The sequence below is a fragment of the Vipera berus genome (genome assembly GCF_964194415.1).
Source record: "Vipera berus genome assembly, chromosome: 11".
Classification (NCBI taxonomy): domain Eukaryota; kingdom Metazoa; phylum Chordata; class Lepidosauria; order Squamata; family Viperidae; genus Vipera; species Vipera berus.
In genome coordinates this window covers 14,055,205-14,077,353 of record NC_138214.1, presented here as the reverse complement: position 1 = coordinate 14,077,353, position 22,149 = coordinate 14,055,205, and the positions used below count along the sequence as shown (strand labels likewise).

The following is a 22,149-nucleotide window of genomic DNA, read 5'->3' as shown; positions in this document are numbered from 1 at the left end:
CCTGTGGCGAGTTTGGGTTACCAGTCTGGCAGCAGGCAGATAGATGCGTGAAGAGAGTCGACTCATTTGGGGGTGAGCAGGACCTGTGAGCCAGCGAAGATGCTCTCTTGACTTTGTTGTCCTCCTTCACAGGGACTGAAAGGTTTTCCAGGTCGACCAGGCCCTGCTGGCCCCATCGGGCTACCTGGATTTCCGGTAAATCATCCTCTTTTTTTGTTATTAATGATACCCTGCATAATCCGCCATTGTAGCTAGTTCAGGATGTATGAAATAGCTAGCGATTGTTATCTACATTATTTGTGGTCTGACAGATGTTGGCTGCTTTATTAGCTCGTTGTTAACGCTTCGAGTGAGACCCGTCAAGAAGCAGAACGACGAAGACTCACTGTCTTTATTGTAAGGTTACATTAACAGAATCTTCTTACAAGGTTGAAAGGATTTCTCCTTTCCTCTCCTTTTTACTTTGGGGAGTAAAAACTAAGGGGGTGTGTCTCTTCTGAAATGCTTCCTAGGCCTCCCCTCTGTCTGTGGGCTGAGACGGCTTTTACAGGGAGTCCTCGACTTACAGGCATTCGTTTAGTGACCGTTCAAAGTTACAATGGCACTCAAAAAAGTAACGTGATGATTTTGCACACTGACGTGACGACCATTGCAGCATCCCTCTGGTCACGTGATCAAAATTCAGATGCTTGTCAACTGGTTCGTATTTATGACGGTTCCGGTGTCCCAGGGTCATGTGATCCTCTATTTGCGACCTTCTGACAAACAGTCAGTGGGGGAAGGCAGATTCACTTAACAACTGCGTTACTAACTTGACAATTTCAAGTGATTTATTTAAAACTGGTGGCACAGTGGGTTAGAATGCAGCATTGCGGGCTAATTCTGATGACTGCCGACTGCCAGCAGTTCGATCCTGACCGGCTCAAGGTTGACTCAGCCTTCCATCCTTCCGAGGTTGGTAAAATGAGGACCCAGATTGTTGGGGGCAAATATGCTGACTCTGTAAAACACTCAGAGAAGGCTGCAAAGCACTGTGAAGCGGTATATAAGTCTAAGGGCTAAGCGCTATCACTATTTGTGGCAAGAAAGGTTGTAAAATGGAGCAAAACTCACTTAACAACTGTCACGCTTAGTAATGGAAATTTTGGTCATAAGTCAAGGACAACCTGCAGGTGCCTGTTGTCCAGGCTTTTCCTTCTTTCTCCCAAGGTCATTTCCACATACCATTACACCATCATGGTGATACACAAGGGTCATTAATGAGAAAGTGGTCAGGGACTGAGAACCAGGAATTTCTTACCTGCCCAGCTCCTTTTCAGGTCAAAGGAGCTAAAATCTCAGTGCTCTGCTAACCACTGGAATATGGGAGCAGTATGCATAATATTTGCAAAGAACGAAGAACAGTGGTGGGAATTGGGTAGGTCTAGTCTAGTGAAAAGGAAGACTAGGGGTGACATGATAGCAGCGTTCCAATATTTTGAGGGGCTGTCACAAAGGAGAGGGGTGTCAACCTATTCCCCAAAGCACCTGGAGGCAACACAAGAAGCAATGGATGGAAACTCATCAAGGAGAGAAGCAACCTAGAACTAAGGAGAAACTTCCTGGCAGTGAGAACAGGTAATCAGTGGAACAACTTGCTTCCAGAAGTTGTGAATGCTCCAACAGTGGAAGTTTTTAAGAAGAGACTGGACAGCCATTCGTCTGAAATGGTATAGGGTTGCCTGCCTGAGCAGGGGGTTGGACTAGAAGACCTCCAAGGCCCCTTCCAACTCTGTTATTCTGATCAGTCTCTTAGGAGACTGCCCTAATCCAGATTATTCCCTTGTTTGACTCAAGAGGGAAGCAGAATGACAAGGCGGACAAGGATTTAACTCCACCTCCTTTGGTTTCTGATCTAGTTGGGTGGGATCCATCTGCCCCTTTGTTATATCTTTTTGCTTAAATATTAAATATTAAAAAGGTCATCAGCCCAGGAAAAGATGTAGGAGTGAGATTCTCACCTCATGCAAGGGAGGATTTGGCACAAGCTAACTGCTCACATTTATTACTGAGTAATTCATCTGTCTCTTTGCTTCCTAAATAATATTGCACCGTGAACAACTTTGGATATTTAAGGAGCCGGTGGTCCCCTTAAAGCTGTTTTTTTTTAACAACAGCTCCCTCTTTTTATTTACTTGCTCCACACCTAAATTGGCATTTGTTTCTCAAGTGCAACATCTGATTAATATTCTTTTCTTCCAATTTAGGGACCACCAGGTTTCCCAGGCCCCCCAGGACCTGTCGTAAGTATGTTTGATCATTTCCCTGCGTTCTCCCTTCCCCATCCGTCCGTGCCTCCGTCCAAGAAATTGTACTGTTTTCTTACTGATAAACATTAGGACAGTTTTGCTGCGTTAAAGATGGAGAGAATGTTGCAAAGAAATTTTTATTATTGTTGGCTTTCGCTTTGCTGGAGAGGGTGAGAAATGGTTTCAGAATAGCTTGCTCCTGGTATATTTTTTAAAAAATTATTCTCCACAGTTGATTGCAGAAGTTGTGGGAGCTTCATCACTGGAAGCTTTCAAGAAGAGACTGGACTGCCATCTGTCAGAAATGGTGTAGGGTCTCCTGCTTGAGCAGGGGGCTGGACTAGAAGACCTCCAATGTCCCTTCCAACTCCATTATTCTATTCTATTCTGTTTGAGCAGGGGGTTGGACTAGTTGAAGCTCACAGAAGCTTCAGTTGGGATGATTATGAATTATACTAGATATCCATCCACCAGATAGTTCTAAATGAATCCGGCACTTTTGAATTACAGCCATTCATAGAGTGACCGTTTAAAGCTATAACAACAGCACTGGAAAAAAAGTGTCTTATGACCGGTCCTCACACTTACAACCATCGCAACGCCTCCCCATGGTCACGTGATCAAGACTCAGGTGCTTGGCAGCCGGTATACATTTAAAAAGTTTGCCCTGCCCCAGAGACATTTATGACTTTCTCAGCTGGCTTCCAACAAGGAAAATCAATTTGGGAAGTTGGATTTGCTTCGTAGCCACGTGATTCCCATTAACAACTGCCATGGTTCATTTTAAAAAAACATGGCAAAAAATGACGTAAAAACAGCCATGATTCACTTTGCAACTGCTTTGGTTAGCCACAGAAAGTTTGGTCCCAGTTGTGGTCATGAGGACTACCTAAATCGGATCTTTCTCAAGATTTAGGATTTCAAAATATATATTTGGGAGATATGCGTTATTCCGAGTAATGCAGCTTTTCGTAACTAATGAGATGCTGTCCATTCCTATTGTGTCCAAGCGCTTTTGGTGTGACATCAAGCTAATGAAATTAGTGTGAGAAAAGAGAAGCATTTTAATCCTTTGAAACCAAATAATTAGCTCTCATTCCTCATAGTCCCAGGCTGGATTACCAGAGCCAACTGGAAACCGTTATTATTTTTTTCCCCAAACTGTGAATGTTGATGATCACTTTTGGAAGACAGATGTAAGAAAACAAGCTTTAATTCCATTGAACATTTCTTTTGACTCTTATTTGGATGCTTCTGTGTTTCAATTGTCCTGTTTTTTGGGGGGGGGTGTAAATCACAATGATTTGTTGTTTATTTTTTGTTATTTTTCAGGGCAGTAGCAATCTAGTTTTCCAGGGAGAAAAAGGAGAAAAAGTAAGTAGTGGTATGCATTTTGGTTTTGCAGTAGGACACCAAATATCTTTTTTTCTCAGATCACTGCGAGATTAAAAAGATTGATACCTGTTCTTCCACATGTTGGCCACTTATTCAAGTTCATGCCATGAAAACAAGCTGCATGTCAACAACAGAACTGGGCAATGGAGAAGAGGCTTGATTTTTGTTCACTGCTTGCAACTTACAATTTCCAAAATTGGTATCAGCTTCCGAATGTTCTCAAAAAAAAAAGCTTCGTTTTCAAGTCTTTTGGAAGTGATGGGCATTCGAGCCCATCAAACGTCTTATGGGAAACCATTCTAGAGAACCAGCTCAATTATAAACAGTCCCTCCAGACTTTGACCCCTTGACCTCCTGAAAAAAAGGGGACAACCAGCTGCCTCTCCCAATATGACCTAAAGGGTTGGCTTGACTCCACGGGAAAGATGGAGTTCTTAAGTGACCAGGAGCCAAGCCATAAAGTGCCTTTTAGATGAAAATCAGCACTTTACATGGCTCTAGGAAACTAAGAATCCAAGGCAGGGCCTGAAAAATAGATATAGCAAGCACCCTCCCAGCATGCACCTGGAAGGAGCTGGGCCACTGCATTTTGTACCACCTGAAGTTACCAAATAGTCTTTAAAGACCATCCCATGAAGAGCACACTGCAGTAGTCTAGAGCAGTGTTTCTCAACCTCAATATAACATACGTGGATTCCAACTCCCAGAATTCCCCAACCAGGACAATTCAAAATTGCTGAGGTTGAGAAGCTTGGTCTACAGGAGTGGTGATGAAGGCATGAGCCACCTAATTGCTTTTTAAGATGTCTTCCTTCCTTCCTTCCTTCCTTCCTTCCTTCCTTCCTTCCTTCCTTCCTTCCTTCCTTCCTTCCTTCCTTTCTTTCTTTCTTTCTTCCTTTCTTCCTTCTTTTCTCTCTCTCTCTCTCTCTCTCTCATTCAATTTCTATAGCCACCCATCTCAGTAAATGATTAAAAAATTATATTACAATTAAAAATACTAACATATATATGTTTTCCAATTAGGGAGATGTGGGACTGCCAGGACTAGCAGGACCTCCATCTTCCACAGGGACAGAAGAATATGTTGGAGTGTCCAAAGGACAGCAAGGAGCAAAGGTTTGGCCTTAACAATGGATAAACTCTAAATAAAATGTTTTTTTTAAAAAATGATGCTGAACGTCAGGCTTGATTTCTCATAGTTTCATCAACAAATCAGGGTTTTTGGCAATAATAATAAAGAAAAGGTTGGACATAACCTTTTTTGGAGACCTTTTTTCCCCAATTTCTCCATATAATGTAGGGCTGCCTAAGAAGTCTCCCATCAAAATATCTCCAGGCCTTAATCTGATTAGTATTATGAGATCAGCCAAGGCTGCTGGGAATGAAAAATCTCCTTTAGATCAGGATGTCTTCTTGATGACTTGACAAACGTATCCATACTATTTGCAATGGTGGCGTATATCACTGATGATATTACCTAGTTTGGGTAATGCAATGTCTGCAAGAACACAATCAAGCTCAGAGACCACCCTCTCAGAGACAGCTTCTTTAAGCAAATTCTCCAGGAAGGTGGAGACAGACAAAAAAAATGTGAAGGTCATAAATGCAGACACTGGTTGCAAAGTTATTTTTTCATCACCATAATAACTGCAACCGGTTACAATCTGAGGCAGTCGCTAAATGAGAACTCTCCTATATAGCAGGATGGGCAACTATGGCCCCTTCATGACCTGGGAACTTGCTGGCTCAGGAATTCTGGCATTTGAAGTACTTAGGTTGCAAAGGGGCCATAGTTGCCCACCCCTGCTATAAAGGACCAATATAGTATGTATTTTAATGAGAACTGGCACATTCAAGATTAATAAACCAGCTGGGTTTCCCCCCCACACACCCAGTCTCCTCACTTTTCTAAATTCTATCATGTGGCTCTGAAGTCCACTGTAGGATATAATAAATGAACATCCTGGGAAATGTATGCAAAAAACGCATGTGTTGGAAGAAATTATAAACACACCCTGTACATTCAGAGAAGCCCTATTATACACAAGCCCGCAAATGTTCCTCCTTGCTTTTCAGCTCAATATTTGCAAACTTGCACAAAAAATGGTTAGAAAGCGTGCATCAGAAAGTATGAAAGTTGAAGCTATCAAAAGAGGCAGATTTATTCATGGCTGAGCACAGGGCAACACCAATTAATTTATTATGATATAAGCTTTGGCAGGCTAAGGTCTGTTTTGTTTTTTGAAGCAGACTCTAATCTAGGAAAACATTCATATGCCTTGATACATTTGTCATTCAGTAATGGAATAAACTGATGTGTAGGTGTGGTATGGAATGTCTGTCTGTTCCTGGAAAATTTAAGATGTGGCTTAAATGAAAGTATGGCTTGACTTGTCTGTAGCTTTGATACTGTAGTGATTTGGGCTGTTATTGAAAAGATAGCACTACTAATTAATTGGAAATTCAGGGTCAGAACCTAGATTAACTCCTTGTAGAATCAGTAAATTTAACACATTCTTCTTTGTTAACAAAAAATAGGAATTTGCTTAAGAATTTAGGTATTATCCTCCCAATCTTTCCTTCCCTGGGAAAAAAGCAAAGATAAGAGAATGTACCATAAGCCTCCCAACAATTAAAATTATTTTCAGTCTGTTTAGAAAAGTGATTATTCTCCCTTTCAAAAAGGCCTAAAGAAAAAAAAGAAAGCAATTTAAGCCAGTCTTGGACATTTCTTTATCTCGGTAGATGATTAACTCATTTAAGGTCTAACCTCTGTGGAGTTTGATCAATGATTTCCAACACTGTTTTCCCCACTCTGAAGAATCCTGAATGTTTACTCTTGAAAGAGTAAGACTCTTGAATGTTTGTCATTGAGAATGTCAACTTTCCCTAGACAACAGGCAATCCAAAGGATGCCCAAGGTTGTAATCATTACCATGGAAATGTTGACATACCAAACTGTTTTTCAGCTAAATCTCTGGGTGGTGAGATTATGCTTACCCAGGTGGAAGATGTAATCTCTTAAAGAAACACTCGACGGCACTCAAATGGTAGCTTTTGATTTGTACTATGTACCATGTGTCCAATAAGCCAGTTGTCTTAAGTTAACCAATCTCAGCTCTTTGACTTCATCATGTTGCTTTGGATATACTTAATGCAAGCCACACTTTATCTTCCCCAGCAGAGTTGCAAGAGAGAGTGAGAACTTTTGCTTCAGTATTAGATAACAGAAGAATAGAATTGGAAGGGACATTGGTGTCTTCTAGTCCCACCCTTTGCCCAAGACAGGAGACCTAATATCATTCTGGACAATCTTTTCTTGAAATCCTCCAGTGATAGAGCATCTACAGCCTCTGAAGGCAAGCCGTTCCACTGGTTAATTGTTCTCACTGTCAGGAGATTTCTCCTTATTTCTAAGTTGGCTCTCTCCTTGATTAGTTTCCATCCATTGTTTCTTGTCTTGCTTTCAGGGGCTTTGGAGAATAGGTTGACCCCGTCTTCTTTGTGGCAGGCCCTTAGATATTGGAACACTGCTATCACATCAGCCCTAGTTCTTTTTTTCATTAAACTAGACCCACCCAATTCCTGCACTGCATTAGATACCCTTGTCCTGTTTTTCAGACTCAACAAACTGATGAGTCTTAGCAATTTTGAAACTAGGCAACTTCAAGCTGTATGTTCACAAGATGACTCAATATAAATTGACAGTGATGGTTAACCACAGTTTAGAATTCGGATATCAATGTATCTATGGGATAAATGAATAGAGGTAAAAATGAATGATCAAACCTAGATCTTACAGTGCTGAGTGATACATTACTTAGTGTTTTGATTTTGTACTTGTTTGTTTCAGGGACTTCCTGGCCCCAAAGGAATTCCAGGCCTACCAGGAGTTCCTGGACGTCCGGTAAGATGTTTCATCCACAAGACAAAACCTTTGTTGACCTATCTCCCCTTTGAAGAGGTTGGAAGGGGTATGTAGTTCAGAAGGAACCCCACCCCAACCCAGGCATTCATCTAGAATCAAGCCACGTTTGACAAACGTGGAAGCAAAAGGGTCCCCCTGCTCCTTCTGAACATGTGGAAGAAGGAGAAAGAGCAGAATCCGAGCATATACCCACCACACATTTATCTTCTCCTTGTTCCCATCACCCCGTCATTGTCTGAGTATGAGCTTGGTTTCCACACGGGGATAATAAGCCATTTATAATGAGTCCCACAGTATTAGTACAGTTTCATTGCAATAATGGCAGCATAATTTGTTGGCTTGTTTCTGTTTTGAGTCTTTTGTTAGACATAAACAAATTCCCGCTAATGTAAATTGGAATTTTTGACAAATGCTTCTCGTTCAGAAGGATGGTTTCAATGACAGTTCATATAGACAGAAGTTTTTATTATAGCTTGTTAGCATCTGGCACAAATCCTGCACAATGACTCTTTCCCCCTACTCCCCCCCCTGCATCCCCTCTGGTCCCTTCTTGGGTGGTGTCAATGAATTTTGTACCCCCTACGAAACGTTTGTGAATGCCGCTGCTGTCTTTGTAATCTAAGAAAAGAATGTTTTAGGAAACTTTGCAACCATGGAGTAAATTGTTTACTAATTGTGTCATTAAATTGCTTGCGGGCAGCCTCTTCTCCAAATAAGAGGTGCACAACTAGGGGGTTTGTGTCAATGGTTTGGTATTCCAGAGATGTTCATTACTATCTAAGGAAGATGATGCGTGCTTTTTAATGTGACCTTTGAGTGAGTCGTAATGCAGAAAATTTATTAAAAAATAATAAGAGTTGGAGGACAAACAGAAGAGTAATGTCATCAGGGGTGTGTACTTACAGAGCGGTTCAAGCTTATAGATAAAACTTTACTTGAATTTATTTTGAACATAAAAAGACGAAAGATGCATAATAAAGCCATTGATTGTCTGTGAGCTCACCTCCAATTAACACAGCCTCTTTTTGTATGTGCATATTTTTACTTACTCTAGAGTCAGACATGATTGAATGGGAAACCTTTACCATAACTTTTTACTTTCATGAATATGTATATTGGAAACCTATATTCTATTCCAGTTTGTACTTCCAAGCACTTTTTTCCTTTCTGGGGAAGCATCAATGAAGTTGCCATTCTTTTGTTTTTTGGGTTTTTTTAATGAAATAAAGATGCACTTGTTAACTCTAACGCAACCCTAAAGGGATGTTTCAAAGATTAGGGAAGAACTTATCATTTGAATCCATTCTTCTAACATCTAGAGCAAGGATTTCTTTCCATTTACATAAGATAACATACGTTGCTGAATCCCCAGGCTTGATAAACCTACAGTTCTTTATAAAAACATTAATATTTGGGGAGTATAATTCAATATCCTATTTATATCATATCGTAGATAATGTATTGACTTACGGAACTCAGGACTACAAGATATTACGATGGCCATAGTTTGGGCAGTTTTGGAAAAGGGATCAATAATATTGACAGAGGTTAACCCTTGCAGTGGTCACGACAGTTATTTAAGACCTCAATGGTATGGTGGCAATGGACTTCTTGATATCCTCTGCGTGATGAGAAATGGCAATTGATTCTAGACTTAGGAGTCCAACTTGAGTGCTTCTAAGAAGTATCTCATTAAATCACAGTAGTATATTGGATGTTAAATCCTGTTGCAGAATAGCAATCCCTTATCTGCCCATAATCTATTACAACCTGGTTCATGCTGCTACAAGTGGCTTCAGCTACACAAGAGACCTGTGTAAATCATGTAAAATCCATTGTGCATGACAGGAAGGCAGTGCAGAGAGTGGTGAGGATGGCTGAAAAGATCATTGGCAGTTCCCTTCCTTCCATCCAGGATATAGCACTTACGCGTTGCTTGACCAGGGTCCGCAAGATTATCTGGGATACTACACACCCTCTTCACGACCTGTTTTCCTTGTTACTTTCTGGGAGTGGGCTCCATGGTATCCGAAGCAGAACATCCAGATTCGGTCACAGCTTTGTTCCATACAATATTAACCTTGTGAACTTTTAAGCTTCCTCCTTCGGTTATGTATTCAAGATCGACCGTGAATAATGTTTATATGTTACTTGTATGTAAGGCTGTAGGTCTATACATATGTTGCATACAGTATGTTTTAAATGTGCGTTTTGTATGTGTACACTTTGAGAGGAAGCAATTAAATTTCATTTTTAATGTGTGCCATTGTGCCCACAGGAAAAAAATGACAATAAAGATTATCTACAGTAAATCTAAATCTATGTGAATGAATTGGGTAAATAAGTTGGAGCTGATCCAGATCTTTTGTTCAACTGCTTAATTAAGCCAGTTGGACTCAAAATGAGTTGACTCAGGCACGGCTAAATATGCACGCACCTGATACTCCTGTTCATTATTTAGCATGATCTGTTTTTTTAGCCCCATCCAGTCCTTTCATCCTAAACATGGTGTCTGCTGACTTACTTATAGCTTTGTGCCTCTCTTGCATTCTGGGAGAACTATGGAGGTGGAGATGTGAGCATCAGACCGCAAAACAGAGAGCTCTGGCTTCCGGAAAAGTTTAAGCCTACATGAAGACATAGAGTCATCAGTCTTATCTTTGTTTCTTGTTTTTTCCCCTGTCCTTTTTAGGGTTTCTGGGGCTTTGGAGAAAAGGGAGAAAAAGGCATTCCTGGTTTACCAGGACCCAGGGTGAGAAGCTTCACAAAATCTTGCTCTTTGGAATATATTTGTACAGATAGTCCTCAACTTTTGGCCAATTGCTTAGCAATCATTCGAAGGCACGCCGGACTCCCCCAAAGACTTAGGGAACATGGCTTAGGGCCATGGTGGTGAACCTATGGCATGCGTGCCACAGGTGGCACGTAGAGCCCTCTCTGTGGGCGCGCGCACCATCGCCCCAGTCCTAGGCCTTCAGCTTGGTTTCATAAAACCTTTTCGCTTTAGGCCTCTGCTGCCATGTGCAAAAAACAAAAAAAGGTTCAGTCAATCAATTTCAACTTCTTGTGGGGGGGGGGAAGATCTCACAAAGTTGGAATTGATTGATTAAACTTTTTAGTCCCAGTCTGCCCTTACCACTGCAGCCACACCCACCCAATGGGCCACACCTACCCACACCCGATGATACATAAGGGGGTTTTGGGTTGCAGTTTGGGCACTCGGTCTCTAAAAGGTTCACCATCACTGGCTTAGGGTATGACAGAACCCGGGGGAGGAACCTGTAGGTGTCGAACTGGAGCACATAACTCATCAGCGCATTTGATCTTCTTTCATTTTAGGGAGACATGGGACTGAGGGGACCTGAAGGAAGCATAGGCAGAAAGGTATGTCATGTGTTCAAACACATCGTTATTTGTCTAGCAGCTGATGCCGCAGTGGGTAAGGTCCAGCAGAACATTTTGGAACAAATTGCCTAATGTTGTACAGGAGATCCCAGCTTTTTGATCCTTTAAAGGAAAGGCTATTTTATCAAGGCTTTGGGCAGACAATTGGACTCTCTAGATCAGGGGTCCCCAACCCCTAATCTGGGTACCAGTACCGGGCTGTGGCATGCCAGTTAACTGGTCAACAGAAAAAAGTAAAGCCCCATCCGTGAGATGCAGGCAGCACACAAAACCACGCACCCTCCGGTCTGCAGAAAAACCTTTCTCTACGGAACCGGTCCCTGGTGCCCAAAAGGTTGGGGACCTCTGCTCTAGATTATTTGAGAGTTTCAAAAGGCAGTTGAGACCCTTTAGTTCTTCTGCTGGGCCTTTGGAGTATAAAGGCTATGTAGGGCACCAATGTCACGTTGAGGTTGATTGGGGTTTTCAGTTTGATTGATGGTTCAACTTGACTCTTTATGGGCGTGCAGTAGTTCCTGTATACAAGAGTCTCTCCAGAGTCTTCCATTAGAGTTGGCTGGTTTGCTGGCTTGCTGTTCAACCACTCAGCTCAAATGTATTATGCAGTGTGCAGAAGAAATGGTCTTTTTTTCTCTCAATAAATTAATAAGTACAGGAGAAAAGAGGGAGGAAAAACCCAGACTTCTTCTCATTCTGAATCATCTGTCATTGTTATTCAGGGAGTCCTGGGCGAATCGGGAGTTCCTGGTTGGGATGGATCACCAGGCGGAAAGGTAAACTTCCTGCGTGAAGAAGGTAGCTCAAATCATTTTAGACAAGGCAGGGAAATAGCCCAACAGTAGCTGTGACTGGACAGTCTTTTCTCTTTTTTTCTTTTAGTTAAAAGTGCTACTTTGTTCACAATGTTAAAATGCAAATTCCAGAAAAGGAAAAACAAAACAAAACAATATTAAACAAGATATTTAAAAAGCACATAAAAACACGTACACATAGATTTGCTTCCAATGGAATATTGATAAATATATTTCAAGAGTAAGAGTTCCCTCCTCTTGCAAACCAGGCTCACAAATTATGAATTTCTACATCTCTGTTTACCCAACAAAGTCCTTCCTTGATCTGTCACTTCTTCAATTTAGATAGATCTGGAAAGCAGACATTGAAATAAGATTCTCTTATTAATGTCTTCCTAAGGCACTTCTAAGGGACGCGGTGGCTCAGTGGGTTAGGACGCTGAGCTTGTCGATCAGAAGGTCGGCAGTTTGGCGGGTCGAATCCCGAGTGACGCGTAACAGAGTGAGCGCCTGTTACTCGTCCCAGCTTCTGCCAACCTAGCAGTTCGAAAGCACGTCAAAATGCAAGTAGAAAAATAGGTAGGGACCACTCCGGTGGGAAGGTAACAGCGTTCCGTGCGCCTTTGGCATCTAGCCGTGCCGGCCACATGACCACGGAGACGTCCTCGGACAAGCGCTGGCTCTTCGGCTTTGAAACGGAGATGAGTTGGAAACAACTAGAGTTGGAAACAACTAGCACGCATGTGCGGGGGAACCTTTACCTTTACCTTTTTAAGGCACTTCCAGGCTAGTAAGTCTCATTTACAGGGATGTTTCTTGATTCAAAATAGCTGAGAATTCATGTTTTCTTCTTTTTTTAAAAAAAAGGCAAACAGTTCTAGCCAGGCTTTCTCCCTGACAGATTTGTCTTCTGCACTACAGAGATTTTTATTTTATTTTTGTGCATGCAGTCATTCAGCCTTGCCCGCCCACTCACTTTGTATTTGTCTCTTACTTCCCAAGTTACACTTTGGATGAAGCAGAAGTGTTTTAACTAAGTTGTGAAGCTCTTTTTTTTCTCCTGTTTCTTGCTTTCAGGGTGAATTTGGCGATGTGGGTCCACCAGGCCTTCCAATAATTGTTGACACAAGTGGTGCCATCATATCAGGTGGATGATTTTCCTTACAAATCCATGTCTTCTTTAACATGTACGATAAGGAGAATGAAACGTTGCTCAAAGCTAGGTGAATGTTACTGCTCTTGCTGTACTAGGGTTCCATGGCATTCAGATCAGAGTAGACCACAAGGAGTGCCTTCCAGATGGATCACATTGCAGATCTCATAATCCCCACCTGATGTGCTGAACGGCTCTGTTTGCTTGGGATGTGGGAATGCAACCGGAGCAAGGGTCTTCAAACTTGGCCCTTTTATGACTTGTGGACTTCAACTCCCAGTATTCCTCAGCCAGGCACTGTTTAGATCATCCATGTATGTTTGCTCAAAATGAACCACGAGAGTTTCACCCATCACAAGCTGTATTCCTTGGTCTTCCTCCATTTCTTCCCTGGTATCAAAGATGTCTTAAATGCCCATTTTTCTTTCTAAGACAATTGTTGTAGAACGTCTGAGGGACCTCTTTGCATGCCAAAGGTCTCTGTTTCAACCGTATGCATTTCCAGATACTGTTAGGAAAAGATCTGAACTGATCAGTTTAGGCACCCTTGAATTTTGTGGGTTCCAACTCCAGCTAAATCAGATTCTTGCGTTCCAAAAGAAGGCTACTAGTCTGACAAGTGGGATATACGAAGAGCAGTTCTGAAGTTATTTGCTTTCCATCTTTTAAACCCTAGGTCCTCCCGGAGACCCCGGCACACCAGGAAACCCTGGATCTAGAGGAGATGAGGGGACTATTGGTTTGCCAGGATTTCCTGGGCAGCCAGGACGACCTCCAACATTTCCAGGTAACCTAGTTAAGGATCCATGGGTGCTGAGAGAATCCCAGGGATATCTTCATGTCAGAAGCTGACTTAAAAAGTATCCGAGGTGCTTTCTGAGAAGTGTTGTTCATGTCTCTGGAAAGACACGGCCATCATGATTGTGGAAGATAATGTCTCACAAGGAGAAAAACACAAGGAAACGAGGAAGAAGGACCTAGAGGAACTTTTAACATGCCTCACATATTGGTGGGGAAAAGTAGGAAATGGGGGGCAGTGTATAGTTTACTGATATTTGGAGTAGGTTTTTCATCCACCTGACATCCTTTGCTTAATTTCTGGAAAGAATCAGTGAAATCATCTCCATCCATCCACTCCTCCTTCCCGGTGTATTTCTGTTGTCCTTCTGCCTTCACTGACCCAGTTTCATCTGATGAGGACGAGGATTTTATCCGTTCAGTTGATTCTGTGGGCCAGGTCTCTCCACATCTTTCGATCTTGCACTACTTTTTTTGAGTTTTTTCTATTCTCCGTCTGGTGTCAGCTTTGATGGTGTCCAACCACCGTGTTCTTGTGGATTATCTACCTACGTTAAGTTAAAAAGCCTTCCCCGCTGAACCCCTTAGTTCAGACGTGTCAAACACAAGGCCCGGGGGCCGGATCCGGCCCGTGAAGTGGTTTCATGTGGCCCACGAAGCCATCCTGGAAACAGTGAGGAAATGGCCCCCACTGCCTTGGCCCTGGCCCAGAGACCCTCCTTCTGCCAGAGACCCTCAGATCTGTCCCACTCCTGCCCAGGACCCCATAGGCATCCTTGATGCGAACCATGTAGAGCCCACCCAGTAGGCCATACGCACTCTAGCCACAGCCACCCAGTAGGCCACGCCCACCCTGGCCATACCCACCCGGCCCCCTGAGGGCAACCGCAATGCTGATGCGGCCCTCAGTGAAATTGAGTTTGACACCCCTGCCTTAGTTAGTTAGTTGGTTAGTTAGACCCATCCTTGCTAACCAGAATTGGCAGTCTTCGCTGGGCACAATGTGAGCTGAAGCCTAAAGTGAGTCAGAGAGGACACATCTGGCAAATTTCCATTAAAATAGACCATCTCCTCCTTTCCTTGAAAGCAGTGGTGGCATCCTGGCAAAACCTGGTCACAAATGCTAGCAGAACAGTTTTCTAAAACTGTCCATGGCTCTTCCAATCCAACAGGAATGTTGAGTGTTGGCTTACCTGGCCAAGATGCCTTAAACCAGAAAGTTGGGTTCTACTGTTTTTAGCAGTTAAATCAGAAAATAAAGGACCAGATTATTGGGTATGTGGGGGGAGGGAATGAATTGAGAGGATAGCTCCTGGAACATAGTCTTCTTTTAGGTCACCCAGGTTCAACAGGAGTCCCAGGGATCCCAGGATTTAAAGGTGACCGAGGAGACCCAGGAAGGACCACAGTTGGATCTCCAGGCCTACCTGGGAAAGATGGAGCTCCAGGGTTACCAGGAGCTCCAGGGTTACCAGGTGCTTCAGGTAAGTCCAAGATCAGGTACAACTTCTATTCTGCACTTATTTTGACTATGAAAATTGGTCTGCCTTCACTTTGCTGCATCCTGCTTCTCGGGACTATGCAGTTTCCTAGATCCTTGTGGATTTTAACATTATTTTTTTTAATGCAGATGCAACATACCCAGCAGGTGCAATCTTTAGAGGAGAACCTGGGGAACCAGGTATCCCCGGACCAAGGGGCCCCCCAGGAATTTTTGGCTCAAGAGGATATAAAGGTGAGTAGAATTCTCATTGTCTGAACGTTCCTCCAATGTTCCCAAGCACTCAGTCACGGTCTTTTCAGAAGAAAGTAGCTGTAAGATGTACAGCAAAATGTTACATGAGTCCACTTGTGCAACCTTTGTTTTGGCTCTTGGCCTGAGTAATGGTGCAGTTTACACTCGGTTTGGAGAACCCATGCCCACATGGCCCAAACAAAACCTTCTGTTTAGGAAAATATAAAGGTAAAGTTTCCCCCGCACATGCGTGCTAGTTGTTTCCGGCTCTAGGGGCCGGTGCTCATCTCCATTTCAAAGCCAAAGAGCCAGCGCTTGTCCGAGGACGTCTCCGTGGTCCTGTGGCCGGCATGACTAGACGCCAGAGGCGCACGGAACACTGTTACCTTCCCACCGTAGTGGTCCCTATTTTTCTACTTGCATTTTTACGTGCTTTTGAACTGCTAGGTTGGCAGAAGCTGGGACGAGTAACAGGCACTCACTCTGCTATGCGGCACTCGGGATTTGACCCGCCAAACTGCCGACCTTCTGATCAACAAGCTCAGCGTCCTAACCCACTGAGCCACCGCGTCCTCTAGGAAAATATGGACTTCATCTATTTATTTATTTATTTATGCAGCTTACATCGGTGGACTAGATCTAAGATGCATAAATCTTTCCACTCCTAATCTAACACCCTATTCACTCTCAGAACTTGGAGGAAGGAGCCTGGCTAATGAATTGACCACCAACCTCAGTGAGCTGGAGGGACAAACACTAGAATACATTCTTTCAGGGTCTCCCATAAACCCAAGATGGACTGAGTTATAATCAAGACAGGATTTAATACTGAGTCGAGGATATGTGATGAGAACCTGGCCACGTTTGGAAGGGTTTTTTTTGGTTTTTGTATGCTTAGAGTGAGTTGAGTACAAGTAGTACAGTTGTCCTTACGTTAGTGACCTCATGGACACATTTCTGAAGTACCGTATATACTTGAGTATAAGCCGACTCGAGTATAAGCCAAGACCCCTAATTTTACCCCAAAAAACTGAAAAAAGTTATTGACTCAAGTATAAGCCGAGGCTGGGATCCGCCGTTCTGCAAGCCTCCGCCGTCGGCGGAGGCTGGATCCGCGCTCTGCAAGCCTCTGCCGCCAGCAGAGGCTCGATCCGCCATTTTGCAAGCCTGAATACACAGGAATACCCTGTGTGGCCGCGGCTCTCGGGGAAGTCCTGGCTGTCCGCTTCCTCGCTCCACGCTGCCATTCGGGGCCCGCGCATTCCCCGGGCAAATCGCGGCGCCCAGCAGGCGAGGAAACACGCCCGCTCCAGTCGCCCCCCCTTCCCTCAGGAGACGCGAAGCAAGTGACCGCCCGGAGCTTACCGAGGACTTGCGCGCGGCCGAGGCTTCGGTGCTTCCAGGATCGCGCGCACCTCTCCCAAGCCGCCGCCGTCCGGAGACCTGCCGAAGTTTGGGGAGGTTTGGGGAGGTGCGCGCGCGTGCCCTGCCTGCCTGCTTCTTTCCGCTGCCTGGCTGCCCTACGATGTAACCCGCTTCATGATCGAATGCGACGCCTGCAAGGACTGGTTTCACGGCAGGAAGGGGATCTCTGCCCTAGAGCAGGAGGGGGGAGGGAAAGGGGGGGAGGAAAGGCCCGATCGCTTTGTGTTACCTGCCGTGAAACCAGTCCTTGCAGGCGTCGCACTCGATCATGAAGCGGGTTACATCGTAGGGCAGCCAGGCAGCGGAAAGAAGCAGGCAGGCAGGGCGCGGAGGTCCGGAGACCTGCCGACGTTTGGGGAGGTTTGGGGAGGTGCGCGCGCACCTCCCCAAACCTCCGCAAACTTCGGCAGGTCTCCGGACGGCGGTGGCTTGGGAGAGGTGCGCGCGATCCCGGAAGCACCAAAGCCTCGGCCGCGCACAAGTCCTCGGTAAGTTTTTTTGTTCACTGGAGTATAAGCCGAAGTGGAATTTTTCAGCCCAAAAAGTGGGCTGAAAAATTCGGCTTATACTCAAGTATATACGGTATTTTATTTTCCAGAGATCTTCCACCCAAGTACCAACCAGTCCAGTCCCTTATTAGTTTTCCAGGATCTGCCAATTGCCTGGGCATTGTGTATCTGTAGAAGCGTGTATCCATTCATTGAACCCATTAGCACGACAAAGTTTTCACTCATGCTACAGAAGAAACATGCTCCCTATGTTCTCCTGATTCTACTTTTTGGGTTTTTGTGGATTAATTTAAAACACACATGCACAGAGAAACAACTAAAATGCAGATGTGTAGGAACTATGTTTGAACCTACGCACGCTTATAGGCAGAAATTTCATTTTTTTTAAAAACAACAACACCGATTTGAGCTATCGACTATGGGTGTGGTTTTGGCTCATGTCTGAAATGAGTAATTGTTTCCCTAGGGGATGGTGGTGATTGTGCCTGTGATGGAGGAATCACGAGAGTAGGCTTGCCAGGAGAGTCAGGCAACCCTGGTCAACCTGGAAGACAAGGTGATGTTGGGCGAAAAGGATCCGTAGGGGATCCAGGAGATGGTATACTAGGTCCCCCTGGACCACCCGTAAGTAAGGAATAAATTTCTTTTGTTTGATAGGGAACAATGTCAGAAGAGGTTAGATAGGTTAGATAAGCTAAATTAGAAAACCTTTTTGGTTTGGAGGGAAGAATGAAATTCATCTTTAGAAGGCTCTTTATGGTGGGTGGCCATAACTAGGTGACTTTCCTCTATCTCCAAAGAGGATCAGGCCAGGGACATATTTTGCTGGGAGACTACTAGACTACTCTTCATCCTCAGCCATCTTGAAGAAAGCCCCAATATATCTTCCTGAAATAACGAAGTATACTTTTGTTTTTAATCCTGCTCAAGTTTTCTCTCCTCTTCCGCTATGTGCAAGAATCAAGCTTAAAGCATCTCCACGTGTTGGGCTAACGTAATCCAAGGAGGTTCCAACCGTCACAAGATGTATTCCTTTATCCTTCTCTTTCTCCCTAATACTGAGGGGTGGAGTTAAAAGAGGGATTGGCCTAGAATCTCTCTGTAGCCACAAGCGGAGTTAGTTGAGAAGATCCCTATGCATAGGCATGAGTAGCAATAAATCAGTTTAATTGGATCTTCACATGTGGACCTGATCTTTCATGCCTGATATATGGACAGAATTTACTGTAGTGCGTAATTTTATTATCTGATTCATATCGAGCACCAAAAGCAGTAAGAATAAAAACATAGCATGTCCAGGGCCAATCTGATTCAAACAATAACTACCAAAGCCTTCCCAAGTACACAAGACAAGAAACATGACCAGTTGACCTAGTTCTACCTTATTCTAAGACTAGACGTTTCAACAGAATCTTCCAAATCTGAAAGTACAAATCTCCCACCATCTTTTTTACAGTCTTAGATATTAGTGAGGTTTCTTTCTGAGGCTCTTCCTCTGTCCATTATGGAGCTGCAGACTAAGTCTTCTCTTATCTGATCATTCCCTAGACCAGGGGTAGGCAACCTTGGCTCTCTTATGTCTCGTGGACTTCAATTCCCAGAATTCCTGAGCCATGCTGGCTCAGGAATTCTGGGAGTTGAAGTCCATGAGTCATAAAAGAGCCAAGGTTGCCTACCCCTGCCCTAGAGAGTGCCTTTTCTCCTTGCTCCTTCCCCATTTCCCAAGATCATTCTACATACCACTTCACTCCCACAATTAATGAGTACATCATCTGTTTTTGCTTAACTCTCTCTGTTTGTCTTGCAGGGTTTTCTAGGTCAACCTGGTCTTCCAGGCACTAAAGGGCAAAAAGGGGAACCATCTTCAGCCTCAGGCAGAGGACCTCGAGGAGATCCAGGGAATATTGGACTCAGGGGTCCTTCGGGGCCACCTGGAACTCCTGGTAGGGATGGTGTGCAAGGTGTCCCAGGTCAACGTGGTCCTTCGGTATGTTTGTCCATCTCAAAGCCCCTTACAATAAAATGTATGCCCTTGTCTCCCCAAACTGGAATCCAGAAATGTTGAGTTTCATCACCTCCAATTCCTAGCCAGTATACTCTTCCTGGCTATGGATTGTAAGGCCAGACTGCTTTTCTTTGATGATGTGGGTCGCTATGTACAACCCGTCAAGTCCTTGGTAAAAGAAGTTCTCAGCTTTTGTAATCTTTCTCCTGCCTAGGTTAAAGGGCTGACATTTAGATCAGATGTAGTGGTATTCGTAGGAGAAGATATGATGATGAGCCATCTCCACTCCATCTGCTGTCTTAGAATGGGGGTCCCCATTCCTCAGGCTGTGGACCAGCACCAGTCCGCAGCACACCATAAACCAGGCCAAACAAATGAGCAAAGCCCCATCCATGCATGCGTAGGAGGCAGGCAGCACATGAAACCATGCTCCTTCCAGCCCACAGAAAAATCCTTCTTTGTAGAACTTGTCCCTGGTGCCAAATAGTTGTGGGCCACTGTCTTACAAGAGCTTTTCATCTAGCTATAATTGATTCTCCTCCCCACCCACCCCTCACTTATCTGATTGCTTCTTACACACCATACCAGGAAACAAGTAGACTTAGGATACATCATTTCCTCAAAGATAACTGCAGCATCAGGGATCTGCCATATTTTTTTTTGGGGGGGGGCCTTGGAGACCGCATAAGTTCCTTTTCCAGTTCAGATCCAATTCCACACCTGGAGGTGCAGGTTCATCTTCCTTAGAGGTGGACTTTATCAGCCCTCAGAACCTCTGCTTCCAAACCAAGAATACGACTCTTGAACAACTTTGCTAACCATCATTCTTGATATGGGGCTATCTCCCTTCTGCATAGTCTTTTTTTAAAAAATATCTCTGTGCATTTAGGGTGATGATGGATTTGGCTTCCCAGGGGACAAAGGTTTCCCTGGATTACCTGGTGCAAAGGGGAAGCGTGGTGAAATTGGCCTACCTGGCATTGGTTTTCCGGGACCAAATGGAAACTTTGGACCTAGAGGTGATCCAGGGATCAGTGGCATTCCAGGACAACCTGGCCCACCGGGGCCTCTAGGTAAGTGATGTTGGGATTAATTTGATTTTAGATCACAGCCAGGAAAGTGGATCATTCAGATTGTTAGTTGTGGACTTGGAGATCCAGGTTCAGATCCCTGCTAGAATCTGGAGGTCAACAGATGCATTTGGGCCCCTCAGTCTCAGCCCAAACTATTTCACAGGACTGTTGTGGGGATAAAGATGGGGGGGGGGGAAATCCCATCCCTAAGGAATCCACCCCAACTTGCCTAAGAAGATCGAATTGCATTTAGTTCCTCTTCTCACGGAGCTTGAGGTGACTTTGCAGACATAAAGAACGATCTTAGAGGCTACACTTCCCTAAACAAACCAATTGGATTGTCATGATGATGATGATGATGAAGATGATGATGATGATGATGATGATGATGATGACATAAATTTTGCCCTGCGGGATTGAGTCTTCACATTCTGCTTGGGATCCAACCTTGCCTTGGCCCAAAAGACAAAAGCTCATTTCTTGTTTTTCACGCAAGGGTTCCTTCAATACTTGTAACAATGGCAGCGTGGCTGTTCTTGGGTTTAATTTAATTTAACGTGGTTCATCTACACGTGAATTGGATCTTCACCAAGGGAGGTGCTTCCTCTTGCATATTTTAATGATAGGCTTACTGGAGGCACAGGGGAGCCCAGGTTTTTATGTCGCCCCCCCATCTGTTGTCCGCCTTGTCTCTCAACGTGACGCAGACTTGTTTTCTAATGGCTTTAGAATTTCTAGCTCTTAGGATGACTGTCTGGGTGGATTAACCCCGCATATCGTACCTGTGAATCTCGGCGGCTTGGGATGCAAACCAACCCTCTTGTGGGTCATCCTTTCTTTCTCTGCTTCCCCTTCCCCTCTGCTTTGTTTTTTAACTTGTGCTCCTTTGCTTAACTGGTATAGGTGATTGCTGCTGCGGTGAGGAGGTTGGTAATGGAGACTTAGACGCTCAGGGAGGTGAGAGCGAGGATCTGGGAGTTCAAAAAGGAATGGGTGCTCTCCCGCACACACATACACACCCCAAAGCATCTCGTTCGACAACATGGAGGGGCAGAGCCTTCCCTGTGGACAAAGGCATCAGTAGCAAGGGGCACCGTCCATGGGGAGCTTGCTTACCAGTGCTTTTCTCCTCTCCTTGCCCCATCCCAAAGTTGTGCACTGCCGTGTTCACCGTCTGCTTCCTTCTGGCTATGTGTTCTTGTGCCTTACTTATTGCATGAAGCTGATCAAGGGCTGTGGACGACGTGAGTGCTCGGCCCTTGAACAATTGGAGCTGTGGCAGCCGAGAGGACACCCCACTGCCCCACTCCATGGGCTGAGATTTTCATCACTTGGCAGAGGATTGAATTCAAATCCACCTGTGTATTCGCTGGATTGGTGCTCATTTGGTGGTGGTGGGGGGGGGAATGTTCTATTAGTTGCTGTTTCATGGGAGCTTAAGAAGGCAAGGAGGGGGGAGGGAAGGGGAGATGATTGGAGGGAGGGAGGGAGGGAGGGAAAACCTTAGAAAGCCCCACTGCTACTTTCATTTTGCTTTTACACCAGTAAATAAAGTGCTCTGCAAATCCTAACTCAGGTGGACAAACCAGGAACGACAGCAGGATTACAAAGCTCTTTCCTTGACTTGAAAATTTGGACCGCTCC

The 22,149-nt window shown here is 44.4% G+C and overlaps 1 protein-coding gene across 1 annotated transcript in view; it reads left to right on the top strand.

Annotated features, from left to right (window-relative positions):
- The window catches only part of COL4A6 (collagen type IV alpha 6 chain), an 81,040-nt gene that overhangs the window by 19,194 nt on the left and 39,697 nt on the right, over positions 1-22,149 (top strand). Inside the window, exons 6-20 of the mRNA XM_081336298.1 lie at positions 133-195; positions 2,247-2,282; positions 3,621-3,662; positions 4,707-4,799; positions 7,537-7,590; positions 10,304-10,363; positions 10,951-10,995; positions 11,736-11,789; positions 12,885-12,954; positions 13,637-13,747; positions 15,093-15,242; positions 15,389-15,493; positions 17,894-18,051; positions 19,235-19,414; positions 20,322-20,505. Coding sequence (XP_081192424.1) covers positions 133-195; positions 2,247-2,282; positions 3,621-3,662; positions 4,707-4,799; positions 7,537-7,590; positions 10,304-10,363; positions 10,951-10,995; positions 11,736-11,789; positions 12,885-12,954; positions 13,637-13,747; positions 15,093-15,242; positions 15,389-15,493; positions 17,894-18,051; positions 19,235-19,414; positions 20,322-20,505 — 1,405 coding nt within the window. The remainder of the gene's footprint in view (positions 1-132; positions 196-2,246; positions 2,283-3,620; positions 3,663-4,706; positions 4,800-7,536; positions 7,591-10,303; positions 10,364-10,950; positions 10,996-11,735; positions 11,790-12,884; positions 12,955-13,636; positions 13,748-15,092; positions 15,243-15,388; positions 15,494-17,893; positions 18,052-19,234; positions 19,415-20,321; positions 20,506-22,149) is intronic.